This window comes from Belonocnema kinseyi, chromosome 1 (assembly GCF_010883055.1).
Source record: "Belonocnema kinseyi isolate 2016_QV_RU_SX_M_011 chromosome 1, B_treatae_v1, whole genome shotgun sequence".
Taxonomy (NCBI): Eukaryota; Metazoa; Arthropoda; class Insecta; order Hymenoptera; family Cynipidae; genus Belonocnema; species Belonocnema kinseyi.
In genome coordinates, this window is record NC_046657.1 from 41,127,123 (window position 1) to 41,146,699 (window position 19,577).

A 19,577-nucleotide genomic window follows, 5' to 3' on the forward strand; every position below is an offset into this window, starting at 1 on the left:
TTTTTCGGACTTTACTAGCATCAGATCTTAGAACAGCTTCTTATTCTGGATTCAGCAAGAACAAAGTCGATATTTTTTTAACGAAATCATCGCTCTAAAAAATAAAATGCAGATTTCTAAGAGTAACACTAATAAATTTGGCTTCGATTTTTATGGTCAACTACTTCGTGTCAGAGGTCCCTTAAAGCATTCTCTTCTAACTTATGATGAGAAGAATCCACTGATTCTACCTCCTAAGTCTATTCTCGTAACTCTTATCATCCGCGACTGTCATCTTCGGTGCCTTCATGGGGATGCACAACTTACCCTTCTCATGTTACTAAAATCTTTTTGGATGCTCCGAGGTCACAGTTTGGTACGATCATTGATTCATCGGTGCATTGCATGCGTCAGAAGCAAATGTAATACTGAGAAGCAGCTGATAGGTGATCTCTCTTCCTTTAGCATTACTCTACCTGAACGAGCATTTATTAACACTGGGGTAAACTATGGTGGCCCGATCAATGTTCGCACCTCCATTGGACGGGTCAGCATCCTCACAAAGCCTGGATTTGTATTTTTGTCTGATGTGCCTCCCGCTCAGTTCACCTCGAGTTGGTTTCCGATTACACTACAGAAGCCTTCATAGCTGCTTATATTCGCTTCTCTTCTCGTTTTTGTCATTGTCGGACGTTGTCTAGTGACGAAGGTACGAATTTTGTGGGATCAGATCGTCAACTACAGGAAATGTTTTCTACGGTGTCAGCAGAGTTTACTTCGGTCACTACATACCTTACTTTGCATGGTAACCAGTGTAGATTCCGTCCTCTTGTAGCAGCTCACTTCGGAGGTTTATGGGAAGCTGCAGCTAAGTTGACGAAATTCCATCTTCGTCGAGTGATTGGAAACTCTACATTGACTTTCGAAGAAATGACGACTATATTAACACAAATTGAGGCTTTCCTTAATTCTCGGCCTCTCAGCGCTCAGTCAGATGATCCAACAGACATTTCTGCCCTCACGCCAGGACATTTTCTCATTAGAGTTCCACTGAATGCAGGTCCAGAATCATCGCTTGCAGACGTTCTTCCAACTCTATTGACTCGCTGGCAGTTGATCCAGCAAATGCGTGATCATTTTTGGAAGCGCTAGTCAGCTGCGTATTTGAAAGAACGTCAACCTCGATCCAAGGATATTATTTCATCGCCATCCATACAGATTGGAGATTTAGTTCTTATTAGAGATGAGAACCTTCCACCTACTCAACGGCCTATGGGTCGAGCCCTACAACTTCATCGTTACATTTATATTTCTTGTACTTGTCCTTATATTTGATTTCCTTATTGCGTAAAGTGTAACCTTATGTCTAAGCTGGTCTTATCGTATTAGTGCTCTCTCTCTCTGTTAGACATAGTCTTCTTGATCGGTTTTCCAATTTTCTATTCACGCCCCGTCAGTAAGCGTTCGCCAAGCAACATGTTCTGTTAATTTTATACAATTTGAAATACAAAGTTTTAATCTATTTCTAATAAATACCGCGCTTTTTCGGCGCTTAAAACAAAATTAAAGTGCTGTGGTTCTAATTGACTTTGCCTAAAGATGCGCGCCTCCCTACCAGAATTGATCAGTTTTGACAATGCTGTCGTTTTTTTTTGTGCTCAAAACAGTATAACATAGTCTTAGAAGAACTATTTGCCTTTGAAGAACTCTTTAGTTTTCCGAATAGTAGTTAAATGTATCTGAATTATTGATAAGCGTTCTTTTAAAATAAAAAGGTTTTTAATTTCAAAACATGTTTCGTTTTTATTAAAAAAAGCAAAATCTTTGTTTTCAAGAGTACCTCTCTCCATTCGTATGAATTCTCGCCTGAGGATCTTACTTGAAAGTCGCGTAGAAATCGCTTTTCGCGGCGGGCGCTTTTGACTTTAACGCGTCGCATTTTTTTTAAATTGTTGAAAAAGGAAAATATTGCTTGACGAAAAACGTGCCCCAAAACTGCATACGGTAAATTTCAATAGCAGAAGTTCGTAAAACACGGTCATTTTGGATTAAATTACCATCAACAATTAAAAATGTATGAAATGTTTACCTACATCACCGGAGATGGATAGAATTCCCCTATACACTAAAATTTTTTCCTTTATTTTAGAAGGAATTGGCGACATTATTGCAAATTGATTCTAAATAACACGGTTTTTCCGTGAAAAACAAAAAATGCGAAAAAAGTAATTTTTTAAAAGTAAAGCAATTGGAGCAACCAAAAAAGCTCTTCTGAAGAAAAAATACAGTTATCAATTCTCCATCTTGTCAAATTTTTTTTAAAAGGATTTTTGAAAAAAATTCCATTCCCCACTTTCTTGACTCTCTAATTACCTTCCTTGTATACAGACCATGTTTGTTAGTTTGATCCCCGAAATATCAAAGTCGGAAGAAATAACCTACAGGTGTAGGAACCTCCTCTCCAGATTACATTTAGCTACATAACGGCTATTATTTCCATCGGCACCAGGCTGTCGCGGTTTTCGCGATGTGGATGTAAATGCGAACTCTGGCGGCCACTAGATAAGGCTCTATCTGCAGATCCGAGTTCTTTGTTTTGTGCCGGATGACATTCAGTTCACACATTTTTTTTATACATGTTATTTTTAAATTACGTACCTTAACGTAGTTTCCTGTAAACTTACATTTCTCGAAGTTCGAGACCGATATTTTATGTATAAAAAAGTTCTTACGTTTGAAAAAATATTCAGTGAATTGATAAAGTCAGCTCGGTAATATAGGTGTTTGACTGTGTCCCATGCCCAAAGCGATGACTTGTATTTTAGCGTTTCGAATTAATATTGTCGGGAACTTTTTTTTGGTTACCTATCTTGGAATTGTAAATATTCTTTCTTAGATTATAGTGTTTTCTTTTTTAACCTTAAATTTTGTATTAAATGTATTAAATTTACTAAATGCTTCCGGACTGTGGATAACTCCATTCGTTCGCACAAAAATGTAATTAAAATTTTTGGTTTTCTGTAAATTAAAACAAGAGTAACTCAAAAACTTTGGCACTAGAACAAACCGTAAGGGGAAAAACAAAGCTTAGTTGATTTTATTGAAATTTATAAAAACATACTTCATTGCGAAATTCATGAATTCGCACGACTAGCCGGATTATTAGTTGCGATATCGTCAGGGGCTGGATGTGGTCTGCTACAACTTGAAAGATTTGAATATGTTCAGAAAGTAGCGTTGGTCATAAATGATCACGATTTCGACATAGAGATGCATCTCAGGAAAGCTTTAAAAAATATTTCGTGTGGTGGATAAATACTTTGCCATACGCGTCTAGGGAAAAAGAATAAGCGTTTTTGAAATAGAAATCTTCTCAGATGCAAATTACGATTTTTGAGGCAAACTTCAATTGAGTCAACCAAATTGAACAATCTTAATAATTGTCTTCGCACATCAGGAGTAGAGAAGATTGATCTGCAGTTCCAGATCAGTGTGGATTCACTGTGACGTTATCAGTTGAGGAATCGACAACCACGTCGTCTTGAGACCAGCCTCCGAAGTCGCATTTCCATAGCTGGTGTTGGAAAAAAAAATTTATTTCAATTTCGCTCTTATAACTCTCTTATCTCTTACACTCTCTTTATTATCAGTTATGACACTACTAATTTTTTATTCATATATTGCTACGAATGAATAATTAATTTAAAGATAATCACTTTACAACTGTTTCGAAATTTTTGACAAAATGTCTGAAGGAATACTTTTTTATATTTATATACTTATTTCTTCGAATTAAATTTTTCTGAATTCTTAATACCTCTTTATTAAATCTGTTAAACAAAATTTTAGGTAATACCCCGGAAAGAGCTTGATAAAATTCTTATCCTTTTTTTTCTTGCACTGTTAAGGGTACATCTCTATGACACTTTACGCACGTTCTATTTATTCAGTCAAATTTTACGCAAAAATTAACAGCCTTATCTTCAAGTTTCATCTTTAAGTTATTCGCCTCTAGTACTCCACGTTTAGTTATCTCACTCGACATAGTGTTGGTGGTGTTAGTCGTTTCTGATTCTATATTTTGTTTTCAATAATCAGTATGATTTATTGACATTATGTACAGTTTGTTTATGTAAAGCATTTGCGGCAGAACCTATGCACAGCAAATGGGAAGACAAACATATCGGATGGCCGTGTTTTCACATTACGCCAAGGATGTGTCAAAAAATAACCATCATCATTTCAATTTAAAGATATGTCTCTGTCTATGTGTATATGTACCCGCTCAATAGTCGATGTGACTCGTCTATGTCAGACCCCATGCATGGCAATTGTTTAAGGTTAAATTTCGCTCAGAAATTTGTGTTTATGTTTAGAGTCTCTCATATCTCCCTACATTTTAAAATTATTTTAATCTGAATTTTTGTTCTACCTCGTACTTTCCATTTCAATTATAACATGTAGTTCCTATTTATTAACATACAGTTTTTTTACGAGGATCTGCATTGTGGCCTTGAAGCTGACCTTGGCGTTGACCTTCAAGGTTATTTCAAGATCAACTCTTATTTTTCAAATAGAACCCCCTATTTTTGACACCGCCAATCGACATAACGAAAATTGTACGTTCATATATTCACCATGGCCATGTGTCTAAGGCGAGAACTTTTGTCTGAAGGATTTGTCACGAAAACGCATATTTTTGCTGATCAGCCGCCTAGACCTTATTTGATTTTATACGATCGTGGCATGACCGCTGTTGGGGGGGGGGGGGTCCGATACTTTTTGATGGTCCTGTATATTTCGTCTATCGCTAACCTTCTACTTTTCTTCACTGTCGTGTACAGTGCCGTACCGCTGAAGCTCTCGTTCAACAGTTATTATCATAGTTTCTTATTTAACCAATTTGTTGAATTTTCAATAAAAAATCATTTAATTTTTAACCAACTTTTCGACTTGATTTCCAAGTAATCAGAAACAAATATTCAGATTTAAAAATTGAATTTTTTTCCTGTTGAAGTTTTTCCATAGATAAAACAACACTAACACAGAAAACAAACAAAAAATTGAAACATTATAGGTGCTATCATAAAAACGTTGCACATTATTTAACTAATTTAATTTGCGGATCAAGTAGATCAGCTAGCATTTCTTCTGGGCACAAATCTAACACCAACATGCCGTATATCATAACACTTTCGGATTTCTTTATTGTTTGCTAACGGAGTGGCATAGACTTCATTCGCCTCCATTTTCCTGACTGAATCGGTGAATATATTTATAGTGGCTCGTTCTCCGCCTGGACGAGAAGGTTCAGGTAGATAAAGTCCACGAATAATCGAATGACTACTTGGTAATTTTTGCACTAATGCAACAACGTTGCCATTGATGTCTAATAATGTATACTGTGCTCCGGTTGGATCCTCGGAATCGAGATTAATACTTCCAGTTCTTAAATAAATACCGACACCGGGAGGAAAAGTGTACAATTGGATTGCAAGTTCCCAACTCGTATTTCTGACGGGGAAAAATCTATAAAATGGAAGTTCTTCCATTTGTATACCAAACAATTTAGAAAAGGGGGGAATGCTGGAAGACGGAAGCCCGGCAGGAAAAAATGGCTCAACTGGAACATCCACAGTCTTCCTCGTAAGATACTCGTAGAATGAAGTCTTCCCTAATAGAGTGTCATTGGCTTCTTCTGTCTCTATCTGGCTGACGTGGTGGGTGAATATGTTTATTTTCGCTCGTAATCCCCTTGGACTAGGAGGCATATATAATCCACGTAGAGTCGTATGAGTTCCTCGTCTCTCTACTAATGCCAAGGCGTCACCATTGACTCCTGATAATACAAAGTGTACTCCGGTTAGCGGTTCAGAGATACGCCAAGATTGATTTCTCAAATAAATTTGCGTACCGGGACGAAAATCGTATATTCGAATTACAAGTTCCCGGCTCGAATTTTTTAAGGGGAAAAACCGCTGAAATCGAAGATCGTGAATTTTTATTCCAAAAATCGTAGAATAAGAGGGGGGCTTGCCAGGAGGAGACATGGACCTGGCAGGAAGCGATGACTCGGCAGGAGCTGATCGCTTGGCAGGAGGATGCTCCATACCGTGAGAATGCGAAGTGGAACTAGGAAATTCGTGGCCATGATGATATCTGTCAGATGGCAGACTCGACTCTGAAAAAAGAAACAGAAAATTACATTTTTTTAATGTACATGATCTTACCGCTCTCTCCACCCTTTCATTCCTACGGTCTCACTCTTTCCCTTCTATCATATCATAATATATTCTAAAATATTGTACATTACGCTGTTGCTAATTACACTGTTATTAGAAAAAAAGTTTTTAAATTGAAAAAAGCGAATTTTCAATATAATAAAATGTCTAACAAAGTGGTATATTTTCAACTAGAATAGTTCAATTTCCTATTTAAAATGTTGAAAGCCCTCAAATTGATATATCAATCATAATATGGTAGAAAAATAAATGTTTTCATACATTTATTGTTAAAGAAATTGAGCAACCCGGTAGGAATACAATGATTTACTCAAAAAATTGTAACTTTAAGAAAAATTAAGATATCGTAACCTAAAAAGCAGCTAATTAAGGCTAATAATTCAGATTGAAGAAAAAAATATGATACTTTATTTATTTGAAATTGAATTCTTAAGTTTTGATAGATAAAAAAGGCAATAAAACGTGTGATAGGCATTGCTGTTCGCACATTTTATTATCAAAAAAACATATCTTTATATGGCTAAACCAAATCATGTCAGCTAAAGTATGAATATTTCAATAGTACTACACATTTTAGTATTGGAAAAACAAGTTAAAAGCAACACAAAAAAGTGTCACTACTGCAAGTTTGGTATAAGCCGTCTTTAAAGGTGGGTCTTTTGTGTCAGCTCCGGATTTGACCTGCTCAGCACAACTGTTCAGAAGGGACCAGGAGGCTATACACTCTGAAGTCGAACGTTTCGAACGTTAGAATTTTTCGTCAAGTCTTAACGAAATTGTTTTTATTTAATACTTGGGAAAATAGGGTTGCTATTAAATCAGGAAATTTCACACTTAAACTTCACACTTTATTGAAGCATAAGAAAAGAAAAAAGGGTCAAGACTTGAAGGCTACAAGATAGGGGACCCGTGCGTTTCTGTCCTACTTGACAATGTTGCTCGCTTCGATGCTCAACTGATACTTATTCCGTGATTTTTATATTTCCCAGTCTCTCTCAAAACTACGACGTACTTTCTTTCATTATACACAAATTCAACATCCGCCCCGGCAAAAAGGATGTATGAAGTAAGTCATGCATGGAACTTAAGATCTAATTACATAACATGAAAACGCAAACTGCACATTATCACATTTATTTAAAAAAATTTTAATCTAAACATATCACATCAATAAAAGCAAAGAAATTAAAGCAAGTAGTCTAAACCATAAAAGAGATTTTAAAAACTGACTAATTTCAGTTATGCGTCAAACGCTCAGGTATTTTTAAGATTATTCCACTTCTAGTTTTTACTTCTCTTGCTTGTCTTTCAATATCCTTATCTATTCGTTCAATTAACGGCTTATCATTTTCTATCGACGGTTTAGCTACTCTTAATTTCTTTGTTACACTCCGTACTGCATTCTCGCTTTCACTTTCAGTGCTCAACTCGAGCGGATAAAGCCGTTGAATCGGTCACGTGAGCTCGCCTGTCGCTGTGATTAGCCGTGCAACGCGTATGTGGCCATCTTATCCGATGTAAAATTCTTTTATTTTCGCTAAGGGCCCCTCTATACGCTTTGCATTATCGTGACCTACGAAAACTGCATCGCCAACTTTCAACTCTTTATGTATTGCACCTTTACTTTTTTGATGGGTCAACGTGCCTAAATACTCATTTCTAAAACGTCGTAAATCTTGTTTAATTTTTTGTCTGTACTTGAACCGTTTTTTCATTTCTATTCTTTCTAGTTTGTCTAAATTTATTACGCCGATTTCTTTCACTTCTTGTAGAAACATAGATGGAGTCAATGCTACAATCTAATCATGACTATCGGGTAAAGAAGTAATCGGTCGCAAATTTATGACCGCTTCACAATCGGTTAAAGTCGTCAACATTTCTTCGTAAGTCGAACACGATTTTTTAAGTGTATGCCGAAGCAATCTTTTCAGTACACCAATAAGACGTTCCCAGAAGCCTCCCCACCAAGGTGCTTCTGGGGGGTTAAGCCTGCACTCTATCTGCTCTATCAAGAGAGTCTTTGCGATTTTTTTATAATCTAGTGCTTTCAACTGATTACTTAACCTTACAAAAATTTCGCCATTGTCACTGAAAATCACGCTCGGTCTGCCTCGCCTAGCTACGTCTTGTCGTAATGCCATTAAAAACGAAGCTGCACTCAAAGAATTAACTAGCTCTAAGTGAACTGCTCTATACACCGCACATGTAAGAATACGTATCCAGGCCTTTTGTCCGCCTTTCAGATAAATTCGACCTGCGAAATCTACTCCTACTACTTCGAATACCGCGGCATTTCTTACCCTATCGAGCGGCAATGGTGCGGTATGTGCATTAACCATTTTAGAATCATGTCGGCGACAATCTACACATTTTTTAATCGCTTCTCTAACGACTTTTCACACTCCCATGATCCAAAACTTTTCTCTTAAAACGTTCAGTGTCATCGCGGCTCCCGCATGCTTAAGCTCCGTGTGCTTTTCTCTGATTAATAATTCGAGGAAATATTCTTTACTCGGCAAAATAACAGAGCATCGAAAATTAAAACTATCGTCACGATATAAAAGTTTAGATTTGGTTCTGATGAGTCCGTCACTATCAATGAACGGTAAGAAGTCTTTAATGCTTTCATCTTCTAAACTTTTGAAATGTCTGTTTTGAATCATTTATCTCTCGATTTTTAAAACTAATCAATGCGGCACTTTGTATTTGGGCTGACTTCTTTAATGCTGAATTGACCTCTGCATCGTCAACGCTATTCTTATCAGCAGTAGGCCATTTGTTCTTACATTCTCTAAGCCAATCCGGACCCTCCCACCACCGAGCAGCTAACAGCTGATTGACCGTGCAACCTCTTCACGGTAAATTAGCAGGATTCAAATGTCCAGGTATATGTCGCTACTGTTTCGATTCAGAAATATCCCCAATCTCTTTTACTCTATTCGAAACAAAAATACTCCAATTATCTTGACTATTAATCCACACGACTACTTTCGACGAATCGGTCCAATAATAAGTTATTGCGCCTTTAAAATCTAATGCCTTTAAAACTTGATTCGTTAATCTCGCGCCTATCGTTGCTGCTAATAATTCTAGTCGCGGAATACTCGTCGATTTATTAGTATTACTCTTAACCGCAGTGCACCTACACTTGAATGTCCGAGCCTCTTTGTACTCTTTTAAAAATCACTGCGGCATAAGCTAATTTACTCGCGTCAAAAAATGTATGAATACTCACATCTGCGTCTGCGTCAATCAATCCTATCATAAAGCGCGGAACCTTGACCTTATCGAGGTTTTTTAATTCCTCAATCGAATTCTCGAAATTCTTCTTAATATTCGCGCTGACCTCTTCATCCCACGTTAATTTAGCTGCCCAAGCTTCTTGCAATAAAATTTTTGGGCCACGGGAGACCAAGTGAGACGCGTCCGCGCAGTTTTCTTCTTTAAAACACATAATATCAACATGCCATCGCGCGCACTTTGAACATTTTACATTTACACGGCAAAATCTGCTTTTATGCCCGATCTTTAAGCAGCTAAACCACGCGCGCTTTCTCTTCAACACCTCTTGCCTCTCTGAAGATGACATATTCCTAGCTTTAAAGCATTTTGCACTATCATGGTCACTCTTTTCACAAAATACACACGAATTTTCGTTACCTTTAGCAGACAGCAAATTGTGCGCACTTGGAACATCCCTTCTGGCATGCTAATTTTTCGATTTCTTCGTGCGTTCTGACTCATTCTCTTCTTTGAAGCTGAAACCTTGCACAGCCATGGAGCTCCTTAATTCATTTTGCACTTCGGACTCCAGGAAACTTATCAGCTTATTCAACCGCGTCTTGGACACATCAGACGAACTACTTGTGGTGTTCGTTTCACTGGTACTATTAGACCGCTGCCATACGCAGTACAAATCTTCGGGAAGCGAAGATTTCACTAAGGGAAACAGCATTGCCGCGCACTAGTCCGTAGTGACACCCAGCGTGTCCAGAGCCCGTAAATACGACTCAATTTTGTCATACAGACTAGGAAGCTGCACTCTCTTCGAGGACATAGCATTTTGCAGTACTAGCTGTAAAAGCTGGCGCACATAAACATCAATCTGCAGATCATCTCGTCCAAAACGCTTCTTCAAACTATCAATCACCTTTTCATAATTTTTACTGGTCTGCGGGTAACTTTTCACTAATTCCACCGCACGAGAATTAGGCACCATTGCTTGTATTAAATAATGAAACTTATCTTCATTGCCCATATTCAGATCTTCGTGTATCTTCTTAAATACGCTCCAAAATTGAAGCCACTCACGCACATTAACCGCTGAACTTTACGAATTCTATTTTTGGCGAGTTATAAGTCTTTCTTGCCTCCACTTGATTTGTACTGTTACTCGCTGTATTCGCTGGGCTCGCACTCGGTGCCTCGACGCTTCTCGCTGCCATTTTGCTTTCGAACTTGTACTTAGCTAGCAGAAATTTGCTTTGGTACACGTTGTGTTCGTCGATCTCCTTCTGGACCTTATCGTCTTCGGCTTCTCCAGAGAATAATACGTTTATAATACTCGCCAAATTGTCTTCTAATTCTTTGTGCTTATCGGACACCAAGCCATATACCACGGTTATTTCTGCGGTTCCAGATGCGACGTCCTCTAACAGAGCATTTAGCGAATTCAGAAACTTAATGACCACAGTGCGTAGACTTGTTCTTCTTCTCTTCAAGTGCTCCATTTTTCTGAATCAAAAACACAAAGCACAATCTGTCACTGCAACTGCTTCAAAGAACACAAGTCACACTATTCACAACCCGTCACTGCAACCCAAGTCCTGTCACGGTCGCCAGATGTTTTTGTTCAATAATTGGGAAAATAGGGTTGCTATTCAGGCCCCATTTTCATTAAGTGTTAAACCTCTTGTGCGTACCAATGCTTTTCAAATTCCGGGATTTTTATAACTCCCAAGCTCTCTCAAATCTACGGCGCACCTTCTTTCATTATACACATATTCAACAGAAATCATCAAGATCGAGATCGAGTGGCATAAAAATAATTGAAAAGGATGCCACGCTGCAATGTACAGTACGTGCCGAGTCAAACCGAGTCATGAAGGCAGGGCGAAGTTAGAACGAAGTCGACAGTCATCGCTTGAATTCATCAAAGTCAACAACTAACGAATTCAAAAGCTAGAGTCAACCGAATTCACGAAAGTACGGTAGAAGACTCATGACACCTTTCCATTTTTAGAAAATTATTAGCTGAAACCGTTTTGGCCCGGACACGAAATACCCACCTTAACAGAAGAAACGGTTAATTCTAAATCTTTTTCATGCTCATTTAGCATGAAATTATTCATGAGAAAATATATTTGTTTTTGATCTTAAATGAAAATTTTAAAAAAATTTTGAAATAAAGAGATGAAAATTTAACTGTAATAATTAATTCATCAGTTAAAAATATGAAAATATGATGAATTTTCAAAACAGTAGATTAATATATTAATTTGAGATCATATGTAATAAGAAAATTAAAAACAAAGGTTCAAATAAATCCCAAAAGTAATGTTATGTATTGAACTTTATAGCTTGTGACGTAGATACATCTGGTGAAATTAATATTTTGCTATGAAAGCTCCAAGCGCAGAAGTTCTTCTACTTCTTGTAATGATCTAGCCTGTGATTCTTGGTAATTGTTCCGACATCGAATACCTATCTATGAATACAAATAGGCCCCTGCTAGTGGCAAACTCGAAACGATTGTTCACTTCGGTTCTCATCTTCTGGCGACTTCACTTTCTACGCGTTGACGAAAACCGTTCGCTTGTGGCAATGCCTTGTTTTCGGGTAGGCCCGACCACTCCGTCTCTGCTCCTCCCTTAAATGTTCAGGGCGAAGGGTGCAGGCTGAGGATTCTAGTTTGCAACGCCGGGAAAATAGTCATAGGCTGGGAGCGTTTGAGGAGCGGATTTTGTGCTCCTCACGCATTTCGCTCCCAGCCCCTGCCTAACTACTTTGATCAAATATTGACATGCAAGGAAAAAACCTTATTAAGAGGAAAATTTAATTCACTTATAATCTAAATTATGCTAATAAACTGTCACATCGACAGTATAGTAATACCTGCGACATTATTATAGTTAATTAATATAGATCGAAAGTTGAGACAAGAATAAGCCTTTTGTGTTTATTTTATTAAAACGCATTATTTTTACACCTTAAAATATAGCATAAGAAATTTTGTTTTGGGTATGCTCAGCATTTCTAATTTTAAAAAAATATTAAGTGATTGCTGTACAAAGCTCACAGTAGGTTTTAGAGAAATTAAGGTTACTTAATTTCATTTCAAACATTATCTTAAATAGATGCAACGAGTTGTTTCTCTGTGCAACGTATCTGTTACGAGTAACGTCAAAAAATAAGTTACTCACCCCACACAGCTGGTTGGTTTGGTTGGCTCGAAGTAGATGAACTTGCAGGAGATTGGCTCGAAGGATGTTGGCTAGGCCGGCGAATGGTCAATTTCTTGCGTCGAGAAAATGTAGATGAATGGTTTTCCGGTGAACTTGATTCTGTAAGAACACATAGAAATGGATAATTCTGAATTTTGAATACAAAACCCGAAAAGGCTTGCTACAGAAGTTGCAGCTTAATTCATTCAAGGGACTTTGAATATTTTGAAATCCACAAATGTCAAAGAGAATTGAGGAACTTGAGAAATTTTGTAAAACTGAATGAAAACTGTTAAAAAATAACATAAAAATAAAAAGCAAAAAAAACATTGATTGGCAGAAAATTAAGAAAGGATTTTTATTAAAGTGTTCTCTCGGACAAGAAAATTTAAATACACCCCACTAAAAAAGAAAATTGGGAATCTTCAGAAAGGAACGATTATTTGTAGACAGAATTCTAGTTAAGAATGAAAAATCTAAAAATAATTGGAAAATAAAAATATAATATTTTGTAACCAAACGTTTCTGGTATCGATTCCGATGCTTAATCGATAAAAAGTAGATTCTCACTTTTATGTTAAATAGAAAATGAAAGTTTCAATTTAAAAAAACTTGCCATTTCCGAAAGTACTAGAATATTAAAATCCTGAAAATGTTCAAATATGACATTTTCTATACCTACTAAATATATATAAATATTATAAACAATTTAAATAAATCATTATTATGTGATTAATGGAAAGAAGACTTCAAAAATTTTCAACTTTAAGGATGTATAATTGAATAACTTCATTTCAAATTAAAATAAACAACTTTAAAAGACTAGAAATGAAGCAACTTTATTTGCTTAAACATTTATAATTTTAAACTAACAGTCTAAATTGTGAGATCATTTTTGTACTTCATTTGAGTAGAAATTTCGCTAAAAATTATTTTCAAAGAAATTAAATAGATAAAAAGAAAAAAATTAGAATTTTTTTATTTGAAAAAACACATTTAAAGATAAATATTTTTTTTATTTGAAGGACTGCACATTTCAAAACAAGAAAGAAATTAAGCGAGCTGAAAGAAAAATTCTAAGAATAATTATTTCTTCATTTGCAAAAATAAAACTTTTTAGAGTAACGAATTTTTTAACTTTTTTAACACCTTCAAAATCATTCGCAGAAAGCAATGCCTTTCTGCTAATATTAATACTTCAAGATAAAACAAAATCAAGTATGGCGGCCAAACAACTTTAAAAAAATAAGTCAGTCAAAAGTTTACAAATAAAATCTGATCAATTTCTCACGAAATTTCTCCTTTTACTGTGCACCTCTGAAATTTTGTAATAAATGTTTTCAGACTTTGTCATGAAATTTTGACGTCTAATATTCAACAAAAACGGTTCACTAATAAACTAAATTTTCCACATAGACATAAAATTAAAAAATAATTTCAATTCTTCAAATCAAAAACCTTTCCTCGTTTTTTTCCATTAAACAGTTAAAATATATTTGTTCTGATAAATCAAAAATGGTCACGGCTATTCGTCTATCCTTTAAGGATAATTTCGGAATTTAATCATTTGGTAAACTTAAATAAATATGAATATTATTATCAGATTCAATTAGAGTGGGATAATGGAATAATTTGATTTTCTGCTTACGATAATAACGAAATTCTTTATCTTCTACAAAGTTTATAACAAGTCAAGAAGAATGAGCAGAGATTTCAAAATTAATAAAATGTTTGCTTATTATTAATTAACGCTTGGAGAAGCAGAAATACGAAAGTAATACAATTAATTTTTAAATTTATGTCCTTTAGTACGCGTAATCGCAGTCCAAATGAATTTAGACACGTCAATGATTTTCAATTAAGAAGGGGAAATTTGCATATTTTCTTGTGAAATCTTACAAACCATTATTTATAGTTGAAAAATTTTATGAAGTAAATGCACTGTAGTAAATAATATTTTTTGAAAAAAAATGAGTTAAGGCATATTACATAATCTTAAGCTCGACTTCAAATTTATTAACCTTATTTTATGATAGATCAAATAAAAAATTTAACAAGAAAAATAAAATTTTCATAAAGTAGTTAAGATTTCATTTATAATCAGTGTGTAGGCTAAAACGATTTTATTTTAAAATAAAATGCACTTCAACTGGCCTAAAGAGATAAATGGGTTACTTTTTTATCCGAAAAATTGTTTACAAAAAAAACGAATTTAAAACAAAAGAATAAAATAAATCTGGGATCCTAGATTTCTCACGTAGGACTATGTAGGGTCATCAAATCGTGTATACATATAAATCTTATTTTATCTTTGAATAAACGTAAAGTTATAGTTAAAGTGTGTGCGTTTTCAATTCCTATCACATACCCACATAAATGATAAAATATAGTGTATAGAGTAAATTTAAAATGTATAGTTTCAACATGGAAAAAAGAGTTATAGCCATTTGCGCATTTTCGAACAAAAAATAAATATACAGCGATTAAAACGGGACTTTGTAATATACATAATATATATTTACCAATAGGATCAGACGAAATCGCAAAGACCAAACAAAAAATGCCAATTTTTAGTGTCCACATTTTTAAAAAAATCACCTTTAAAGGATTTAGATGGCAGTCTGACAAATAAACATCGATGACAATATGTTACTTTATAGAGCTATTCTCGCTATATCAGTCGCTCTTAAACTTTATTGAGATTTATGAATATTTGCACAATTGTGGGGGACATAAATTAATAACTGCGCAATAGAAATATCAGTATTTGTAAAAGAACGTGATAAGATTTTATCTCTCGCTTCACATACACAATCCAAACTTATCTACAAAATGTTTGCAAACTAAAGTTGTGAGGATGAATTTAAATTATTTGAATTCTTATTGAACTGAAGGCATTCGGCATAAATAAAAAAAAATCACTGTGGTCGCTTTTAAAATACTTTGTAATTCTTCGCAACTTCTTTGCATTTCATTCAATTATTTTCAGGATCAGCCATTCATCAGCATACGGCTTCATATCGTAACAATATTATTTATAATCACAAATGTATACATTTAAAAAATTTGTTCAAATTTTCAACAACAACAAAAAATTTATTTCGTCTATGAATGTCAATGGTCCCGCTTATAATCAATACACATATTGCACAATTAAATATTATGTTACAAATAAATTCTCTAAAGCTACGGGTTATCGATCTATAACCTAGCAATCGGGAGTATATTCTGAAAAAAGATCATTTCGCAGAAAATGAGTTTATTTTTTTAATTTACTGCCCATAATTGATCCTTTTATTGTGAAAGTGTTTCATAGTTTTGTTGCAAAATACCAATTTCCTCGGAGAAACTAAAATAACTTCAACTTACTCAAAATACTCTGGTGGACCAAATGAACGGAAAGGATATGCTACAGCGTATACTTAAAGTATGTATATAGTATCTCTTCTATATCACACAAAAAAATAAAAAACAGCAAGATGGACATTTAAGTTGTTGCAATGTGGATTCTTTGTTAAATTTGCCATTAGAATGACACGGAGTAATTGGAATAGATTCCTTTGCAGCGTTACAAATAAAAAAAAGTCAAAACTTCTGCTGAAGGCGACATAAGGCGTATTCATATTCGCTAAAGTAGTATTTTGCTACTAAAAAAAGAAGATGCGCAATAAGCCGCCTTCATCCTATGTTAATAAAAGGGATTGTATTATTTTTTAACGCTGCAAAAACAATTATTGCAATTTTATCGTGACCTCGTCTCGGCAAATTTAAAATGGAATCCGAATTGCAATAAATTGAAGGTTCATCTTAATGGTTTCTTTGCGTTTTTGTGGCATGATATCTACATTATTTTTATTGATAGTAGCAATTAAAAAAAACGCGTAAAAGATGTATATTAATTTCAATAATTTATTTACTAGACCCAGCCTACCTCACCCCACACGATACAAGGATAACGCCGTAAACTGCAAGCAAGTGCATTACCAACCTTCTGTGAATTTACACCAAACTTTAATAATTGTACTAGTATCGATAAGTTAACAACCACAAGATACTCAAAATTTTACCATGGGGGGATGAGAACTCAGAGAATACCAATAACTGAACGTATGCTCGGTTGATGAGAGAATCTAATTTCAAACTCTACCATTATAAGACAATTATATCTATTATCATACAAAAATTCAAAGTCAGATAGAAATATATGGAATATAAGCACATACGCGTGCTCAAACTAAAGTAGTAATTCTAATGGTATATTGAACATATCAGGCACCTATTAAAGTCCAACCTCACTACTAAGTGAATAAACATGCATATAGTCGGCCAATACAGTAATAATAAGCATCTGACTAGATATATGGAAATTTGGATTAGTAGTAGCATATAGAATCTTTAACTGTAAAAGGTCAAGAGAGGGGAAAGAGGCGCAGTAACTGACAGTCGCGAAATACGGAAACTATTAGTCACTCCCTAGTGTTTAATTTAATTTCTTTTTGACATCAACTTGAGCTCATGCTATCAATTTTGGTAATTTCGTAATAAAATTTACAGGGATTACGCTTTGCACTGTTCTAAGAGTAACTGTGCAGGTTAAAAATTTAAATATTTCAATAAAAATAGTGAAAAATTTTGTTCATCACGTCATAAAAAATGAACATTGATACTTTCCAGCGCTTGGGGATTTGAATTAATTTTTAATTCGAGTTCGGTCAGTACTCGTGCGTAAGCAAAAGATACGGAAAATTTCAATAGCTGTTGCTCGGAAAACATGTTTTTCCGAACTAAATTATCGTAAACAATTACAATGTTTATGAAATGTTCACCTACATTATCGGAAGCAGAAAAGATACAGGACGGCCGAAAACTAATGCCTATTTTAGATGCCGATCGGATGACTCTCGGTCAACTACTTTCGAGGATCTCTACGGCTATGGTGAACTTTCACTGATTTCGCTAGGGCATTCAGAATTAGGTTCGAAAATACTGACTTAGGTTTCGAATTGAGAAAAGATATTCACGAAAGAACTCGAGGTGAAAAATAATCTATCCCTAATTGCCTTACCTTTATGATGACCATGTTCGGTAAGTTGATCCCCAAACTATCGGAATCGAAAGAAATTACCTAAGCGCGTAGGAACCTCCTTTCAGATTACATTTGGCTACATAACGTGGTCAAATAAGACACTTTGAAAATTAAGTTGATTTCAAAAATATTGCAGAGAAGTGTTATCGTCAAGCCAAAAATTATAAACCACCCACTCTCCTGGAGTGATCATTATTACCTAAGCTGGAGCAAGTGGAACTCACAATGTTTGTGTCTGTTTTTATCATCAAAACGTAAATTTAATGTTGAATGCGATTGATATTAAACGTTTAACCGAGGAAACTGACAGACAATTGACACATTAGCTTGACTGCCTTGAAAAAATCATGTACATGTGTTTGGCAGCAAACAGATAGAAGCAGTTTGAAGACCGAAATAGCAGACGCTGATGATTTCGTATAAGCACTCTGCACTAAAATTAAAAATCTGGAACCTCACGAATTTTTTGCGAAACATGTTTTGTTTCTGAAGCAGCTTAAAGGTATACTACAAGTAGGAGAGTACTTAATTTTTCTTGACTTTGCTGAAAATTAAGCTTTGATCATTCAAAGTGCTGCACAATCTTACCATTGGAAAAATAATCAAGCACAAACTATATTTACAGTAGTTATTTATTTTCAAAGATGGAAATGAACTGAAGTATTTTAGTATGGCAATCATCTCAGATTGTTTAAGTCATAAGACTGTGCTGTGTATACATTTTAAAAGCTCAACAGCGAGTACCTCAAAAAGAAATTTAGCGTTGTGAACCAAATTTATTATGTGACAGAAGGAGCTGCGCATCATTTAAAAAATAAATATGCCTTCATAAACCTTTAAAATCACCAAAAAGATTTTGGAATTTCTGCAGAAACACATTTCCGGGCAACTGCACTTGGAAAGGGTCCAGATGACGGGATTGTTGGAAATTCGAAAAGAATGGCAATGGATTTATTCGATCGGGCTAAAAATTATTTAAAGGAAACAGTAATTCTTTTCAGTTCGAAAAATGATCACATAGAGATGACAGTCAAAAAGCCTGAATTTCAGACAAGCAATTAATGCGCGGAAAAAAGGCGAACTTAGGTAGGACTGGCCAACCTTTTGGATCGCGCGAGGAAGTTTTTCGCTCAGATATCTTCGCATAACTACATAACTATTTCTAGTCTCAAAGTAACAAACAGCATTTTCATTGGAGGAAGGTCAAGCTTTTATTAAAAATGATTTACAAAAAATAAAAACTGCCCGAAGAGTAGAAAACCTTAAATAAACATTTTACATGACAATTTGTTCATAAAAATTAAAGGCAATAGATTTCAGAGATCACAGATCATATAAGCAGGAAAACTTTGAAAAATTCAAGGCAATCAGAAGACATGACTTTTAAAGATTGGGCAGTTCAGGAATAATGACAGATATGTACCTTCATAATTATCAATGTGACTCGTCTATATTAGACCCCAGGAACGGAAATTTAGAAGACAATGGAGAACGAATAACTGTGTATACGCATTATAATTAATAAATGTTAAAAAACTAACTATTTTAATATTTAAAGAGACGTGTTTAACGTTAACTTTCGATTGAAAATTTGTGTCCTTCTTCAGAGTCACTCATATCTTTCTTCCGTTTAAAAGTTTTTTATTCTGAATTTTTGTTTTACCTCGTACCTCCCATTTCAATAATACATTATTATACCTATTTGTTAGCATACATTTTACACGGGCTATCGATTCCTACTGAGGACTCTGTCTTGATCGCTTATTCACTGCTTATTCTTCAAGCAAGTTACACATTCTTAGCGTCTGAAAGTGTTGCATATATTTC

At 35.0% G+C, this 19,577-nt stretch overlaps 2 protein-coding genes across 2 annotated transcripts; one reads left to right on the forward strand and one right to left on the reverse strand.

Annotated features, from left to right (window-relative positions):
• Positions 1-726: 726 nt before the first annotated feature.
• LOC117177569 lies at positions 727-1,131 on the forward strand. Its single transcript, XM_033368390.1, has one exon. It carries the CDS (start codon positions 727-729, stop codon positions 1,129-1,131), a length of 405 nt encoding a protein of 134 aa, XP_033224281.1.
• A 6,889-nt stretch (positions 1,132-8,020) lies between these two features.
• LOC117177575 lies at positions 8,021-8,560 on the reverse strand. The gene has a single exon (XM_033368403.1). It carries the CDS (start codon positions 8,558-8,560, stop codon positions 8,021-8,023), a length of 540 nt encoding a protein of 179 aa, XP_033224294.1.
• Between the last annotated feature and the right edge of the window lie 11,017 nt (positions 8,561-19,577).

Coding starts and splice junctions, on each gene's coding strand:
- LOC117177569 (XM_033368390.1), top strand. CDS start 727: ATGTTTTCTACGGTGTCAGCAGAGTTTACTTCGGTCACTACATACCTT.
- LOC117177575 (XM_033368403.1), bottom strand. CDS start 8,560: ATGGTTAATGCACATACCGCACCATTGCCGCTCGATAGGGTAAGAAAT.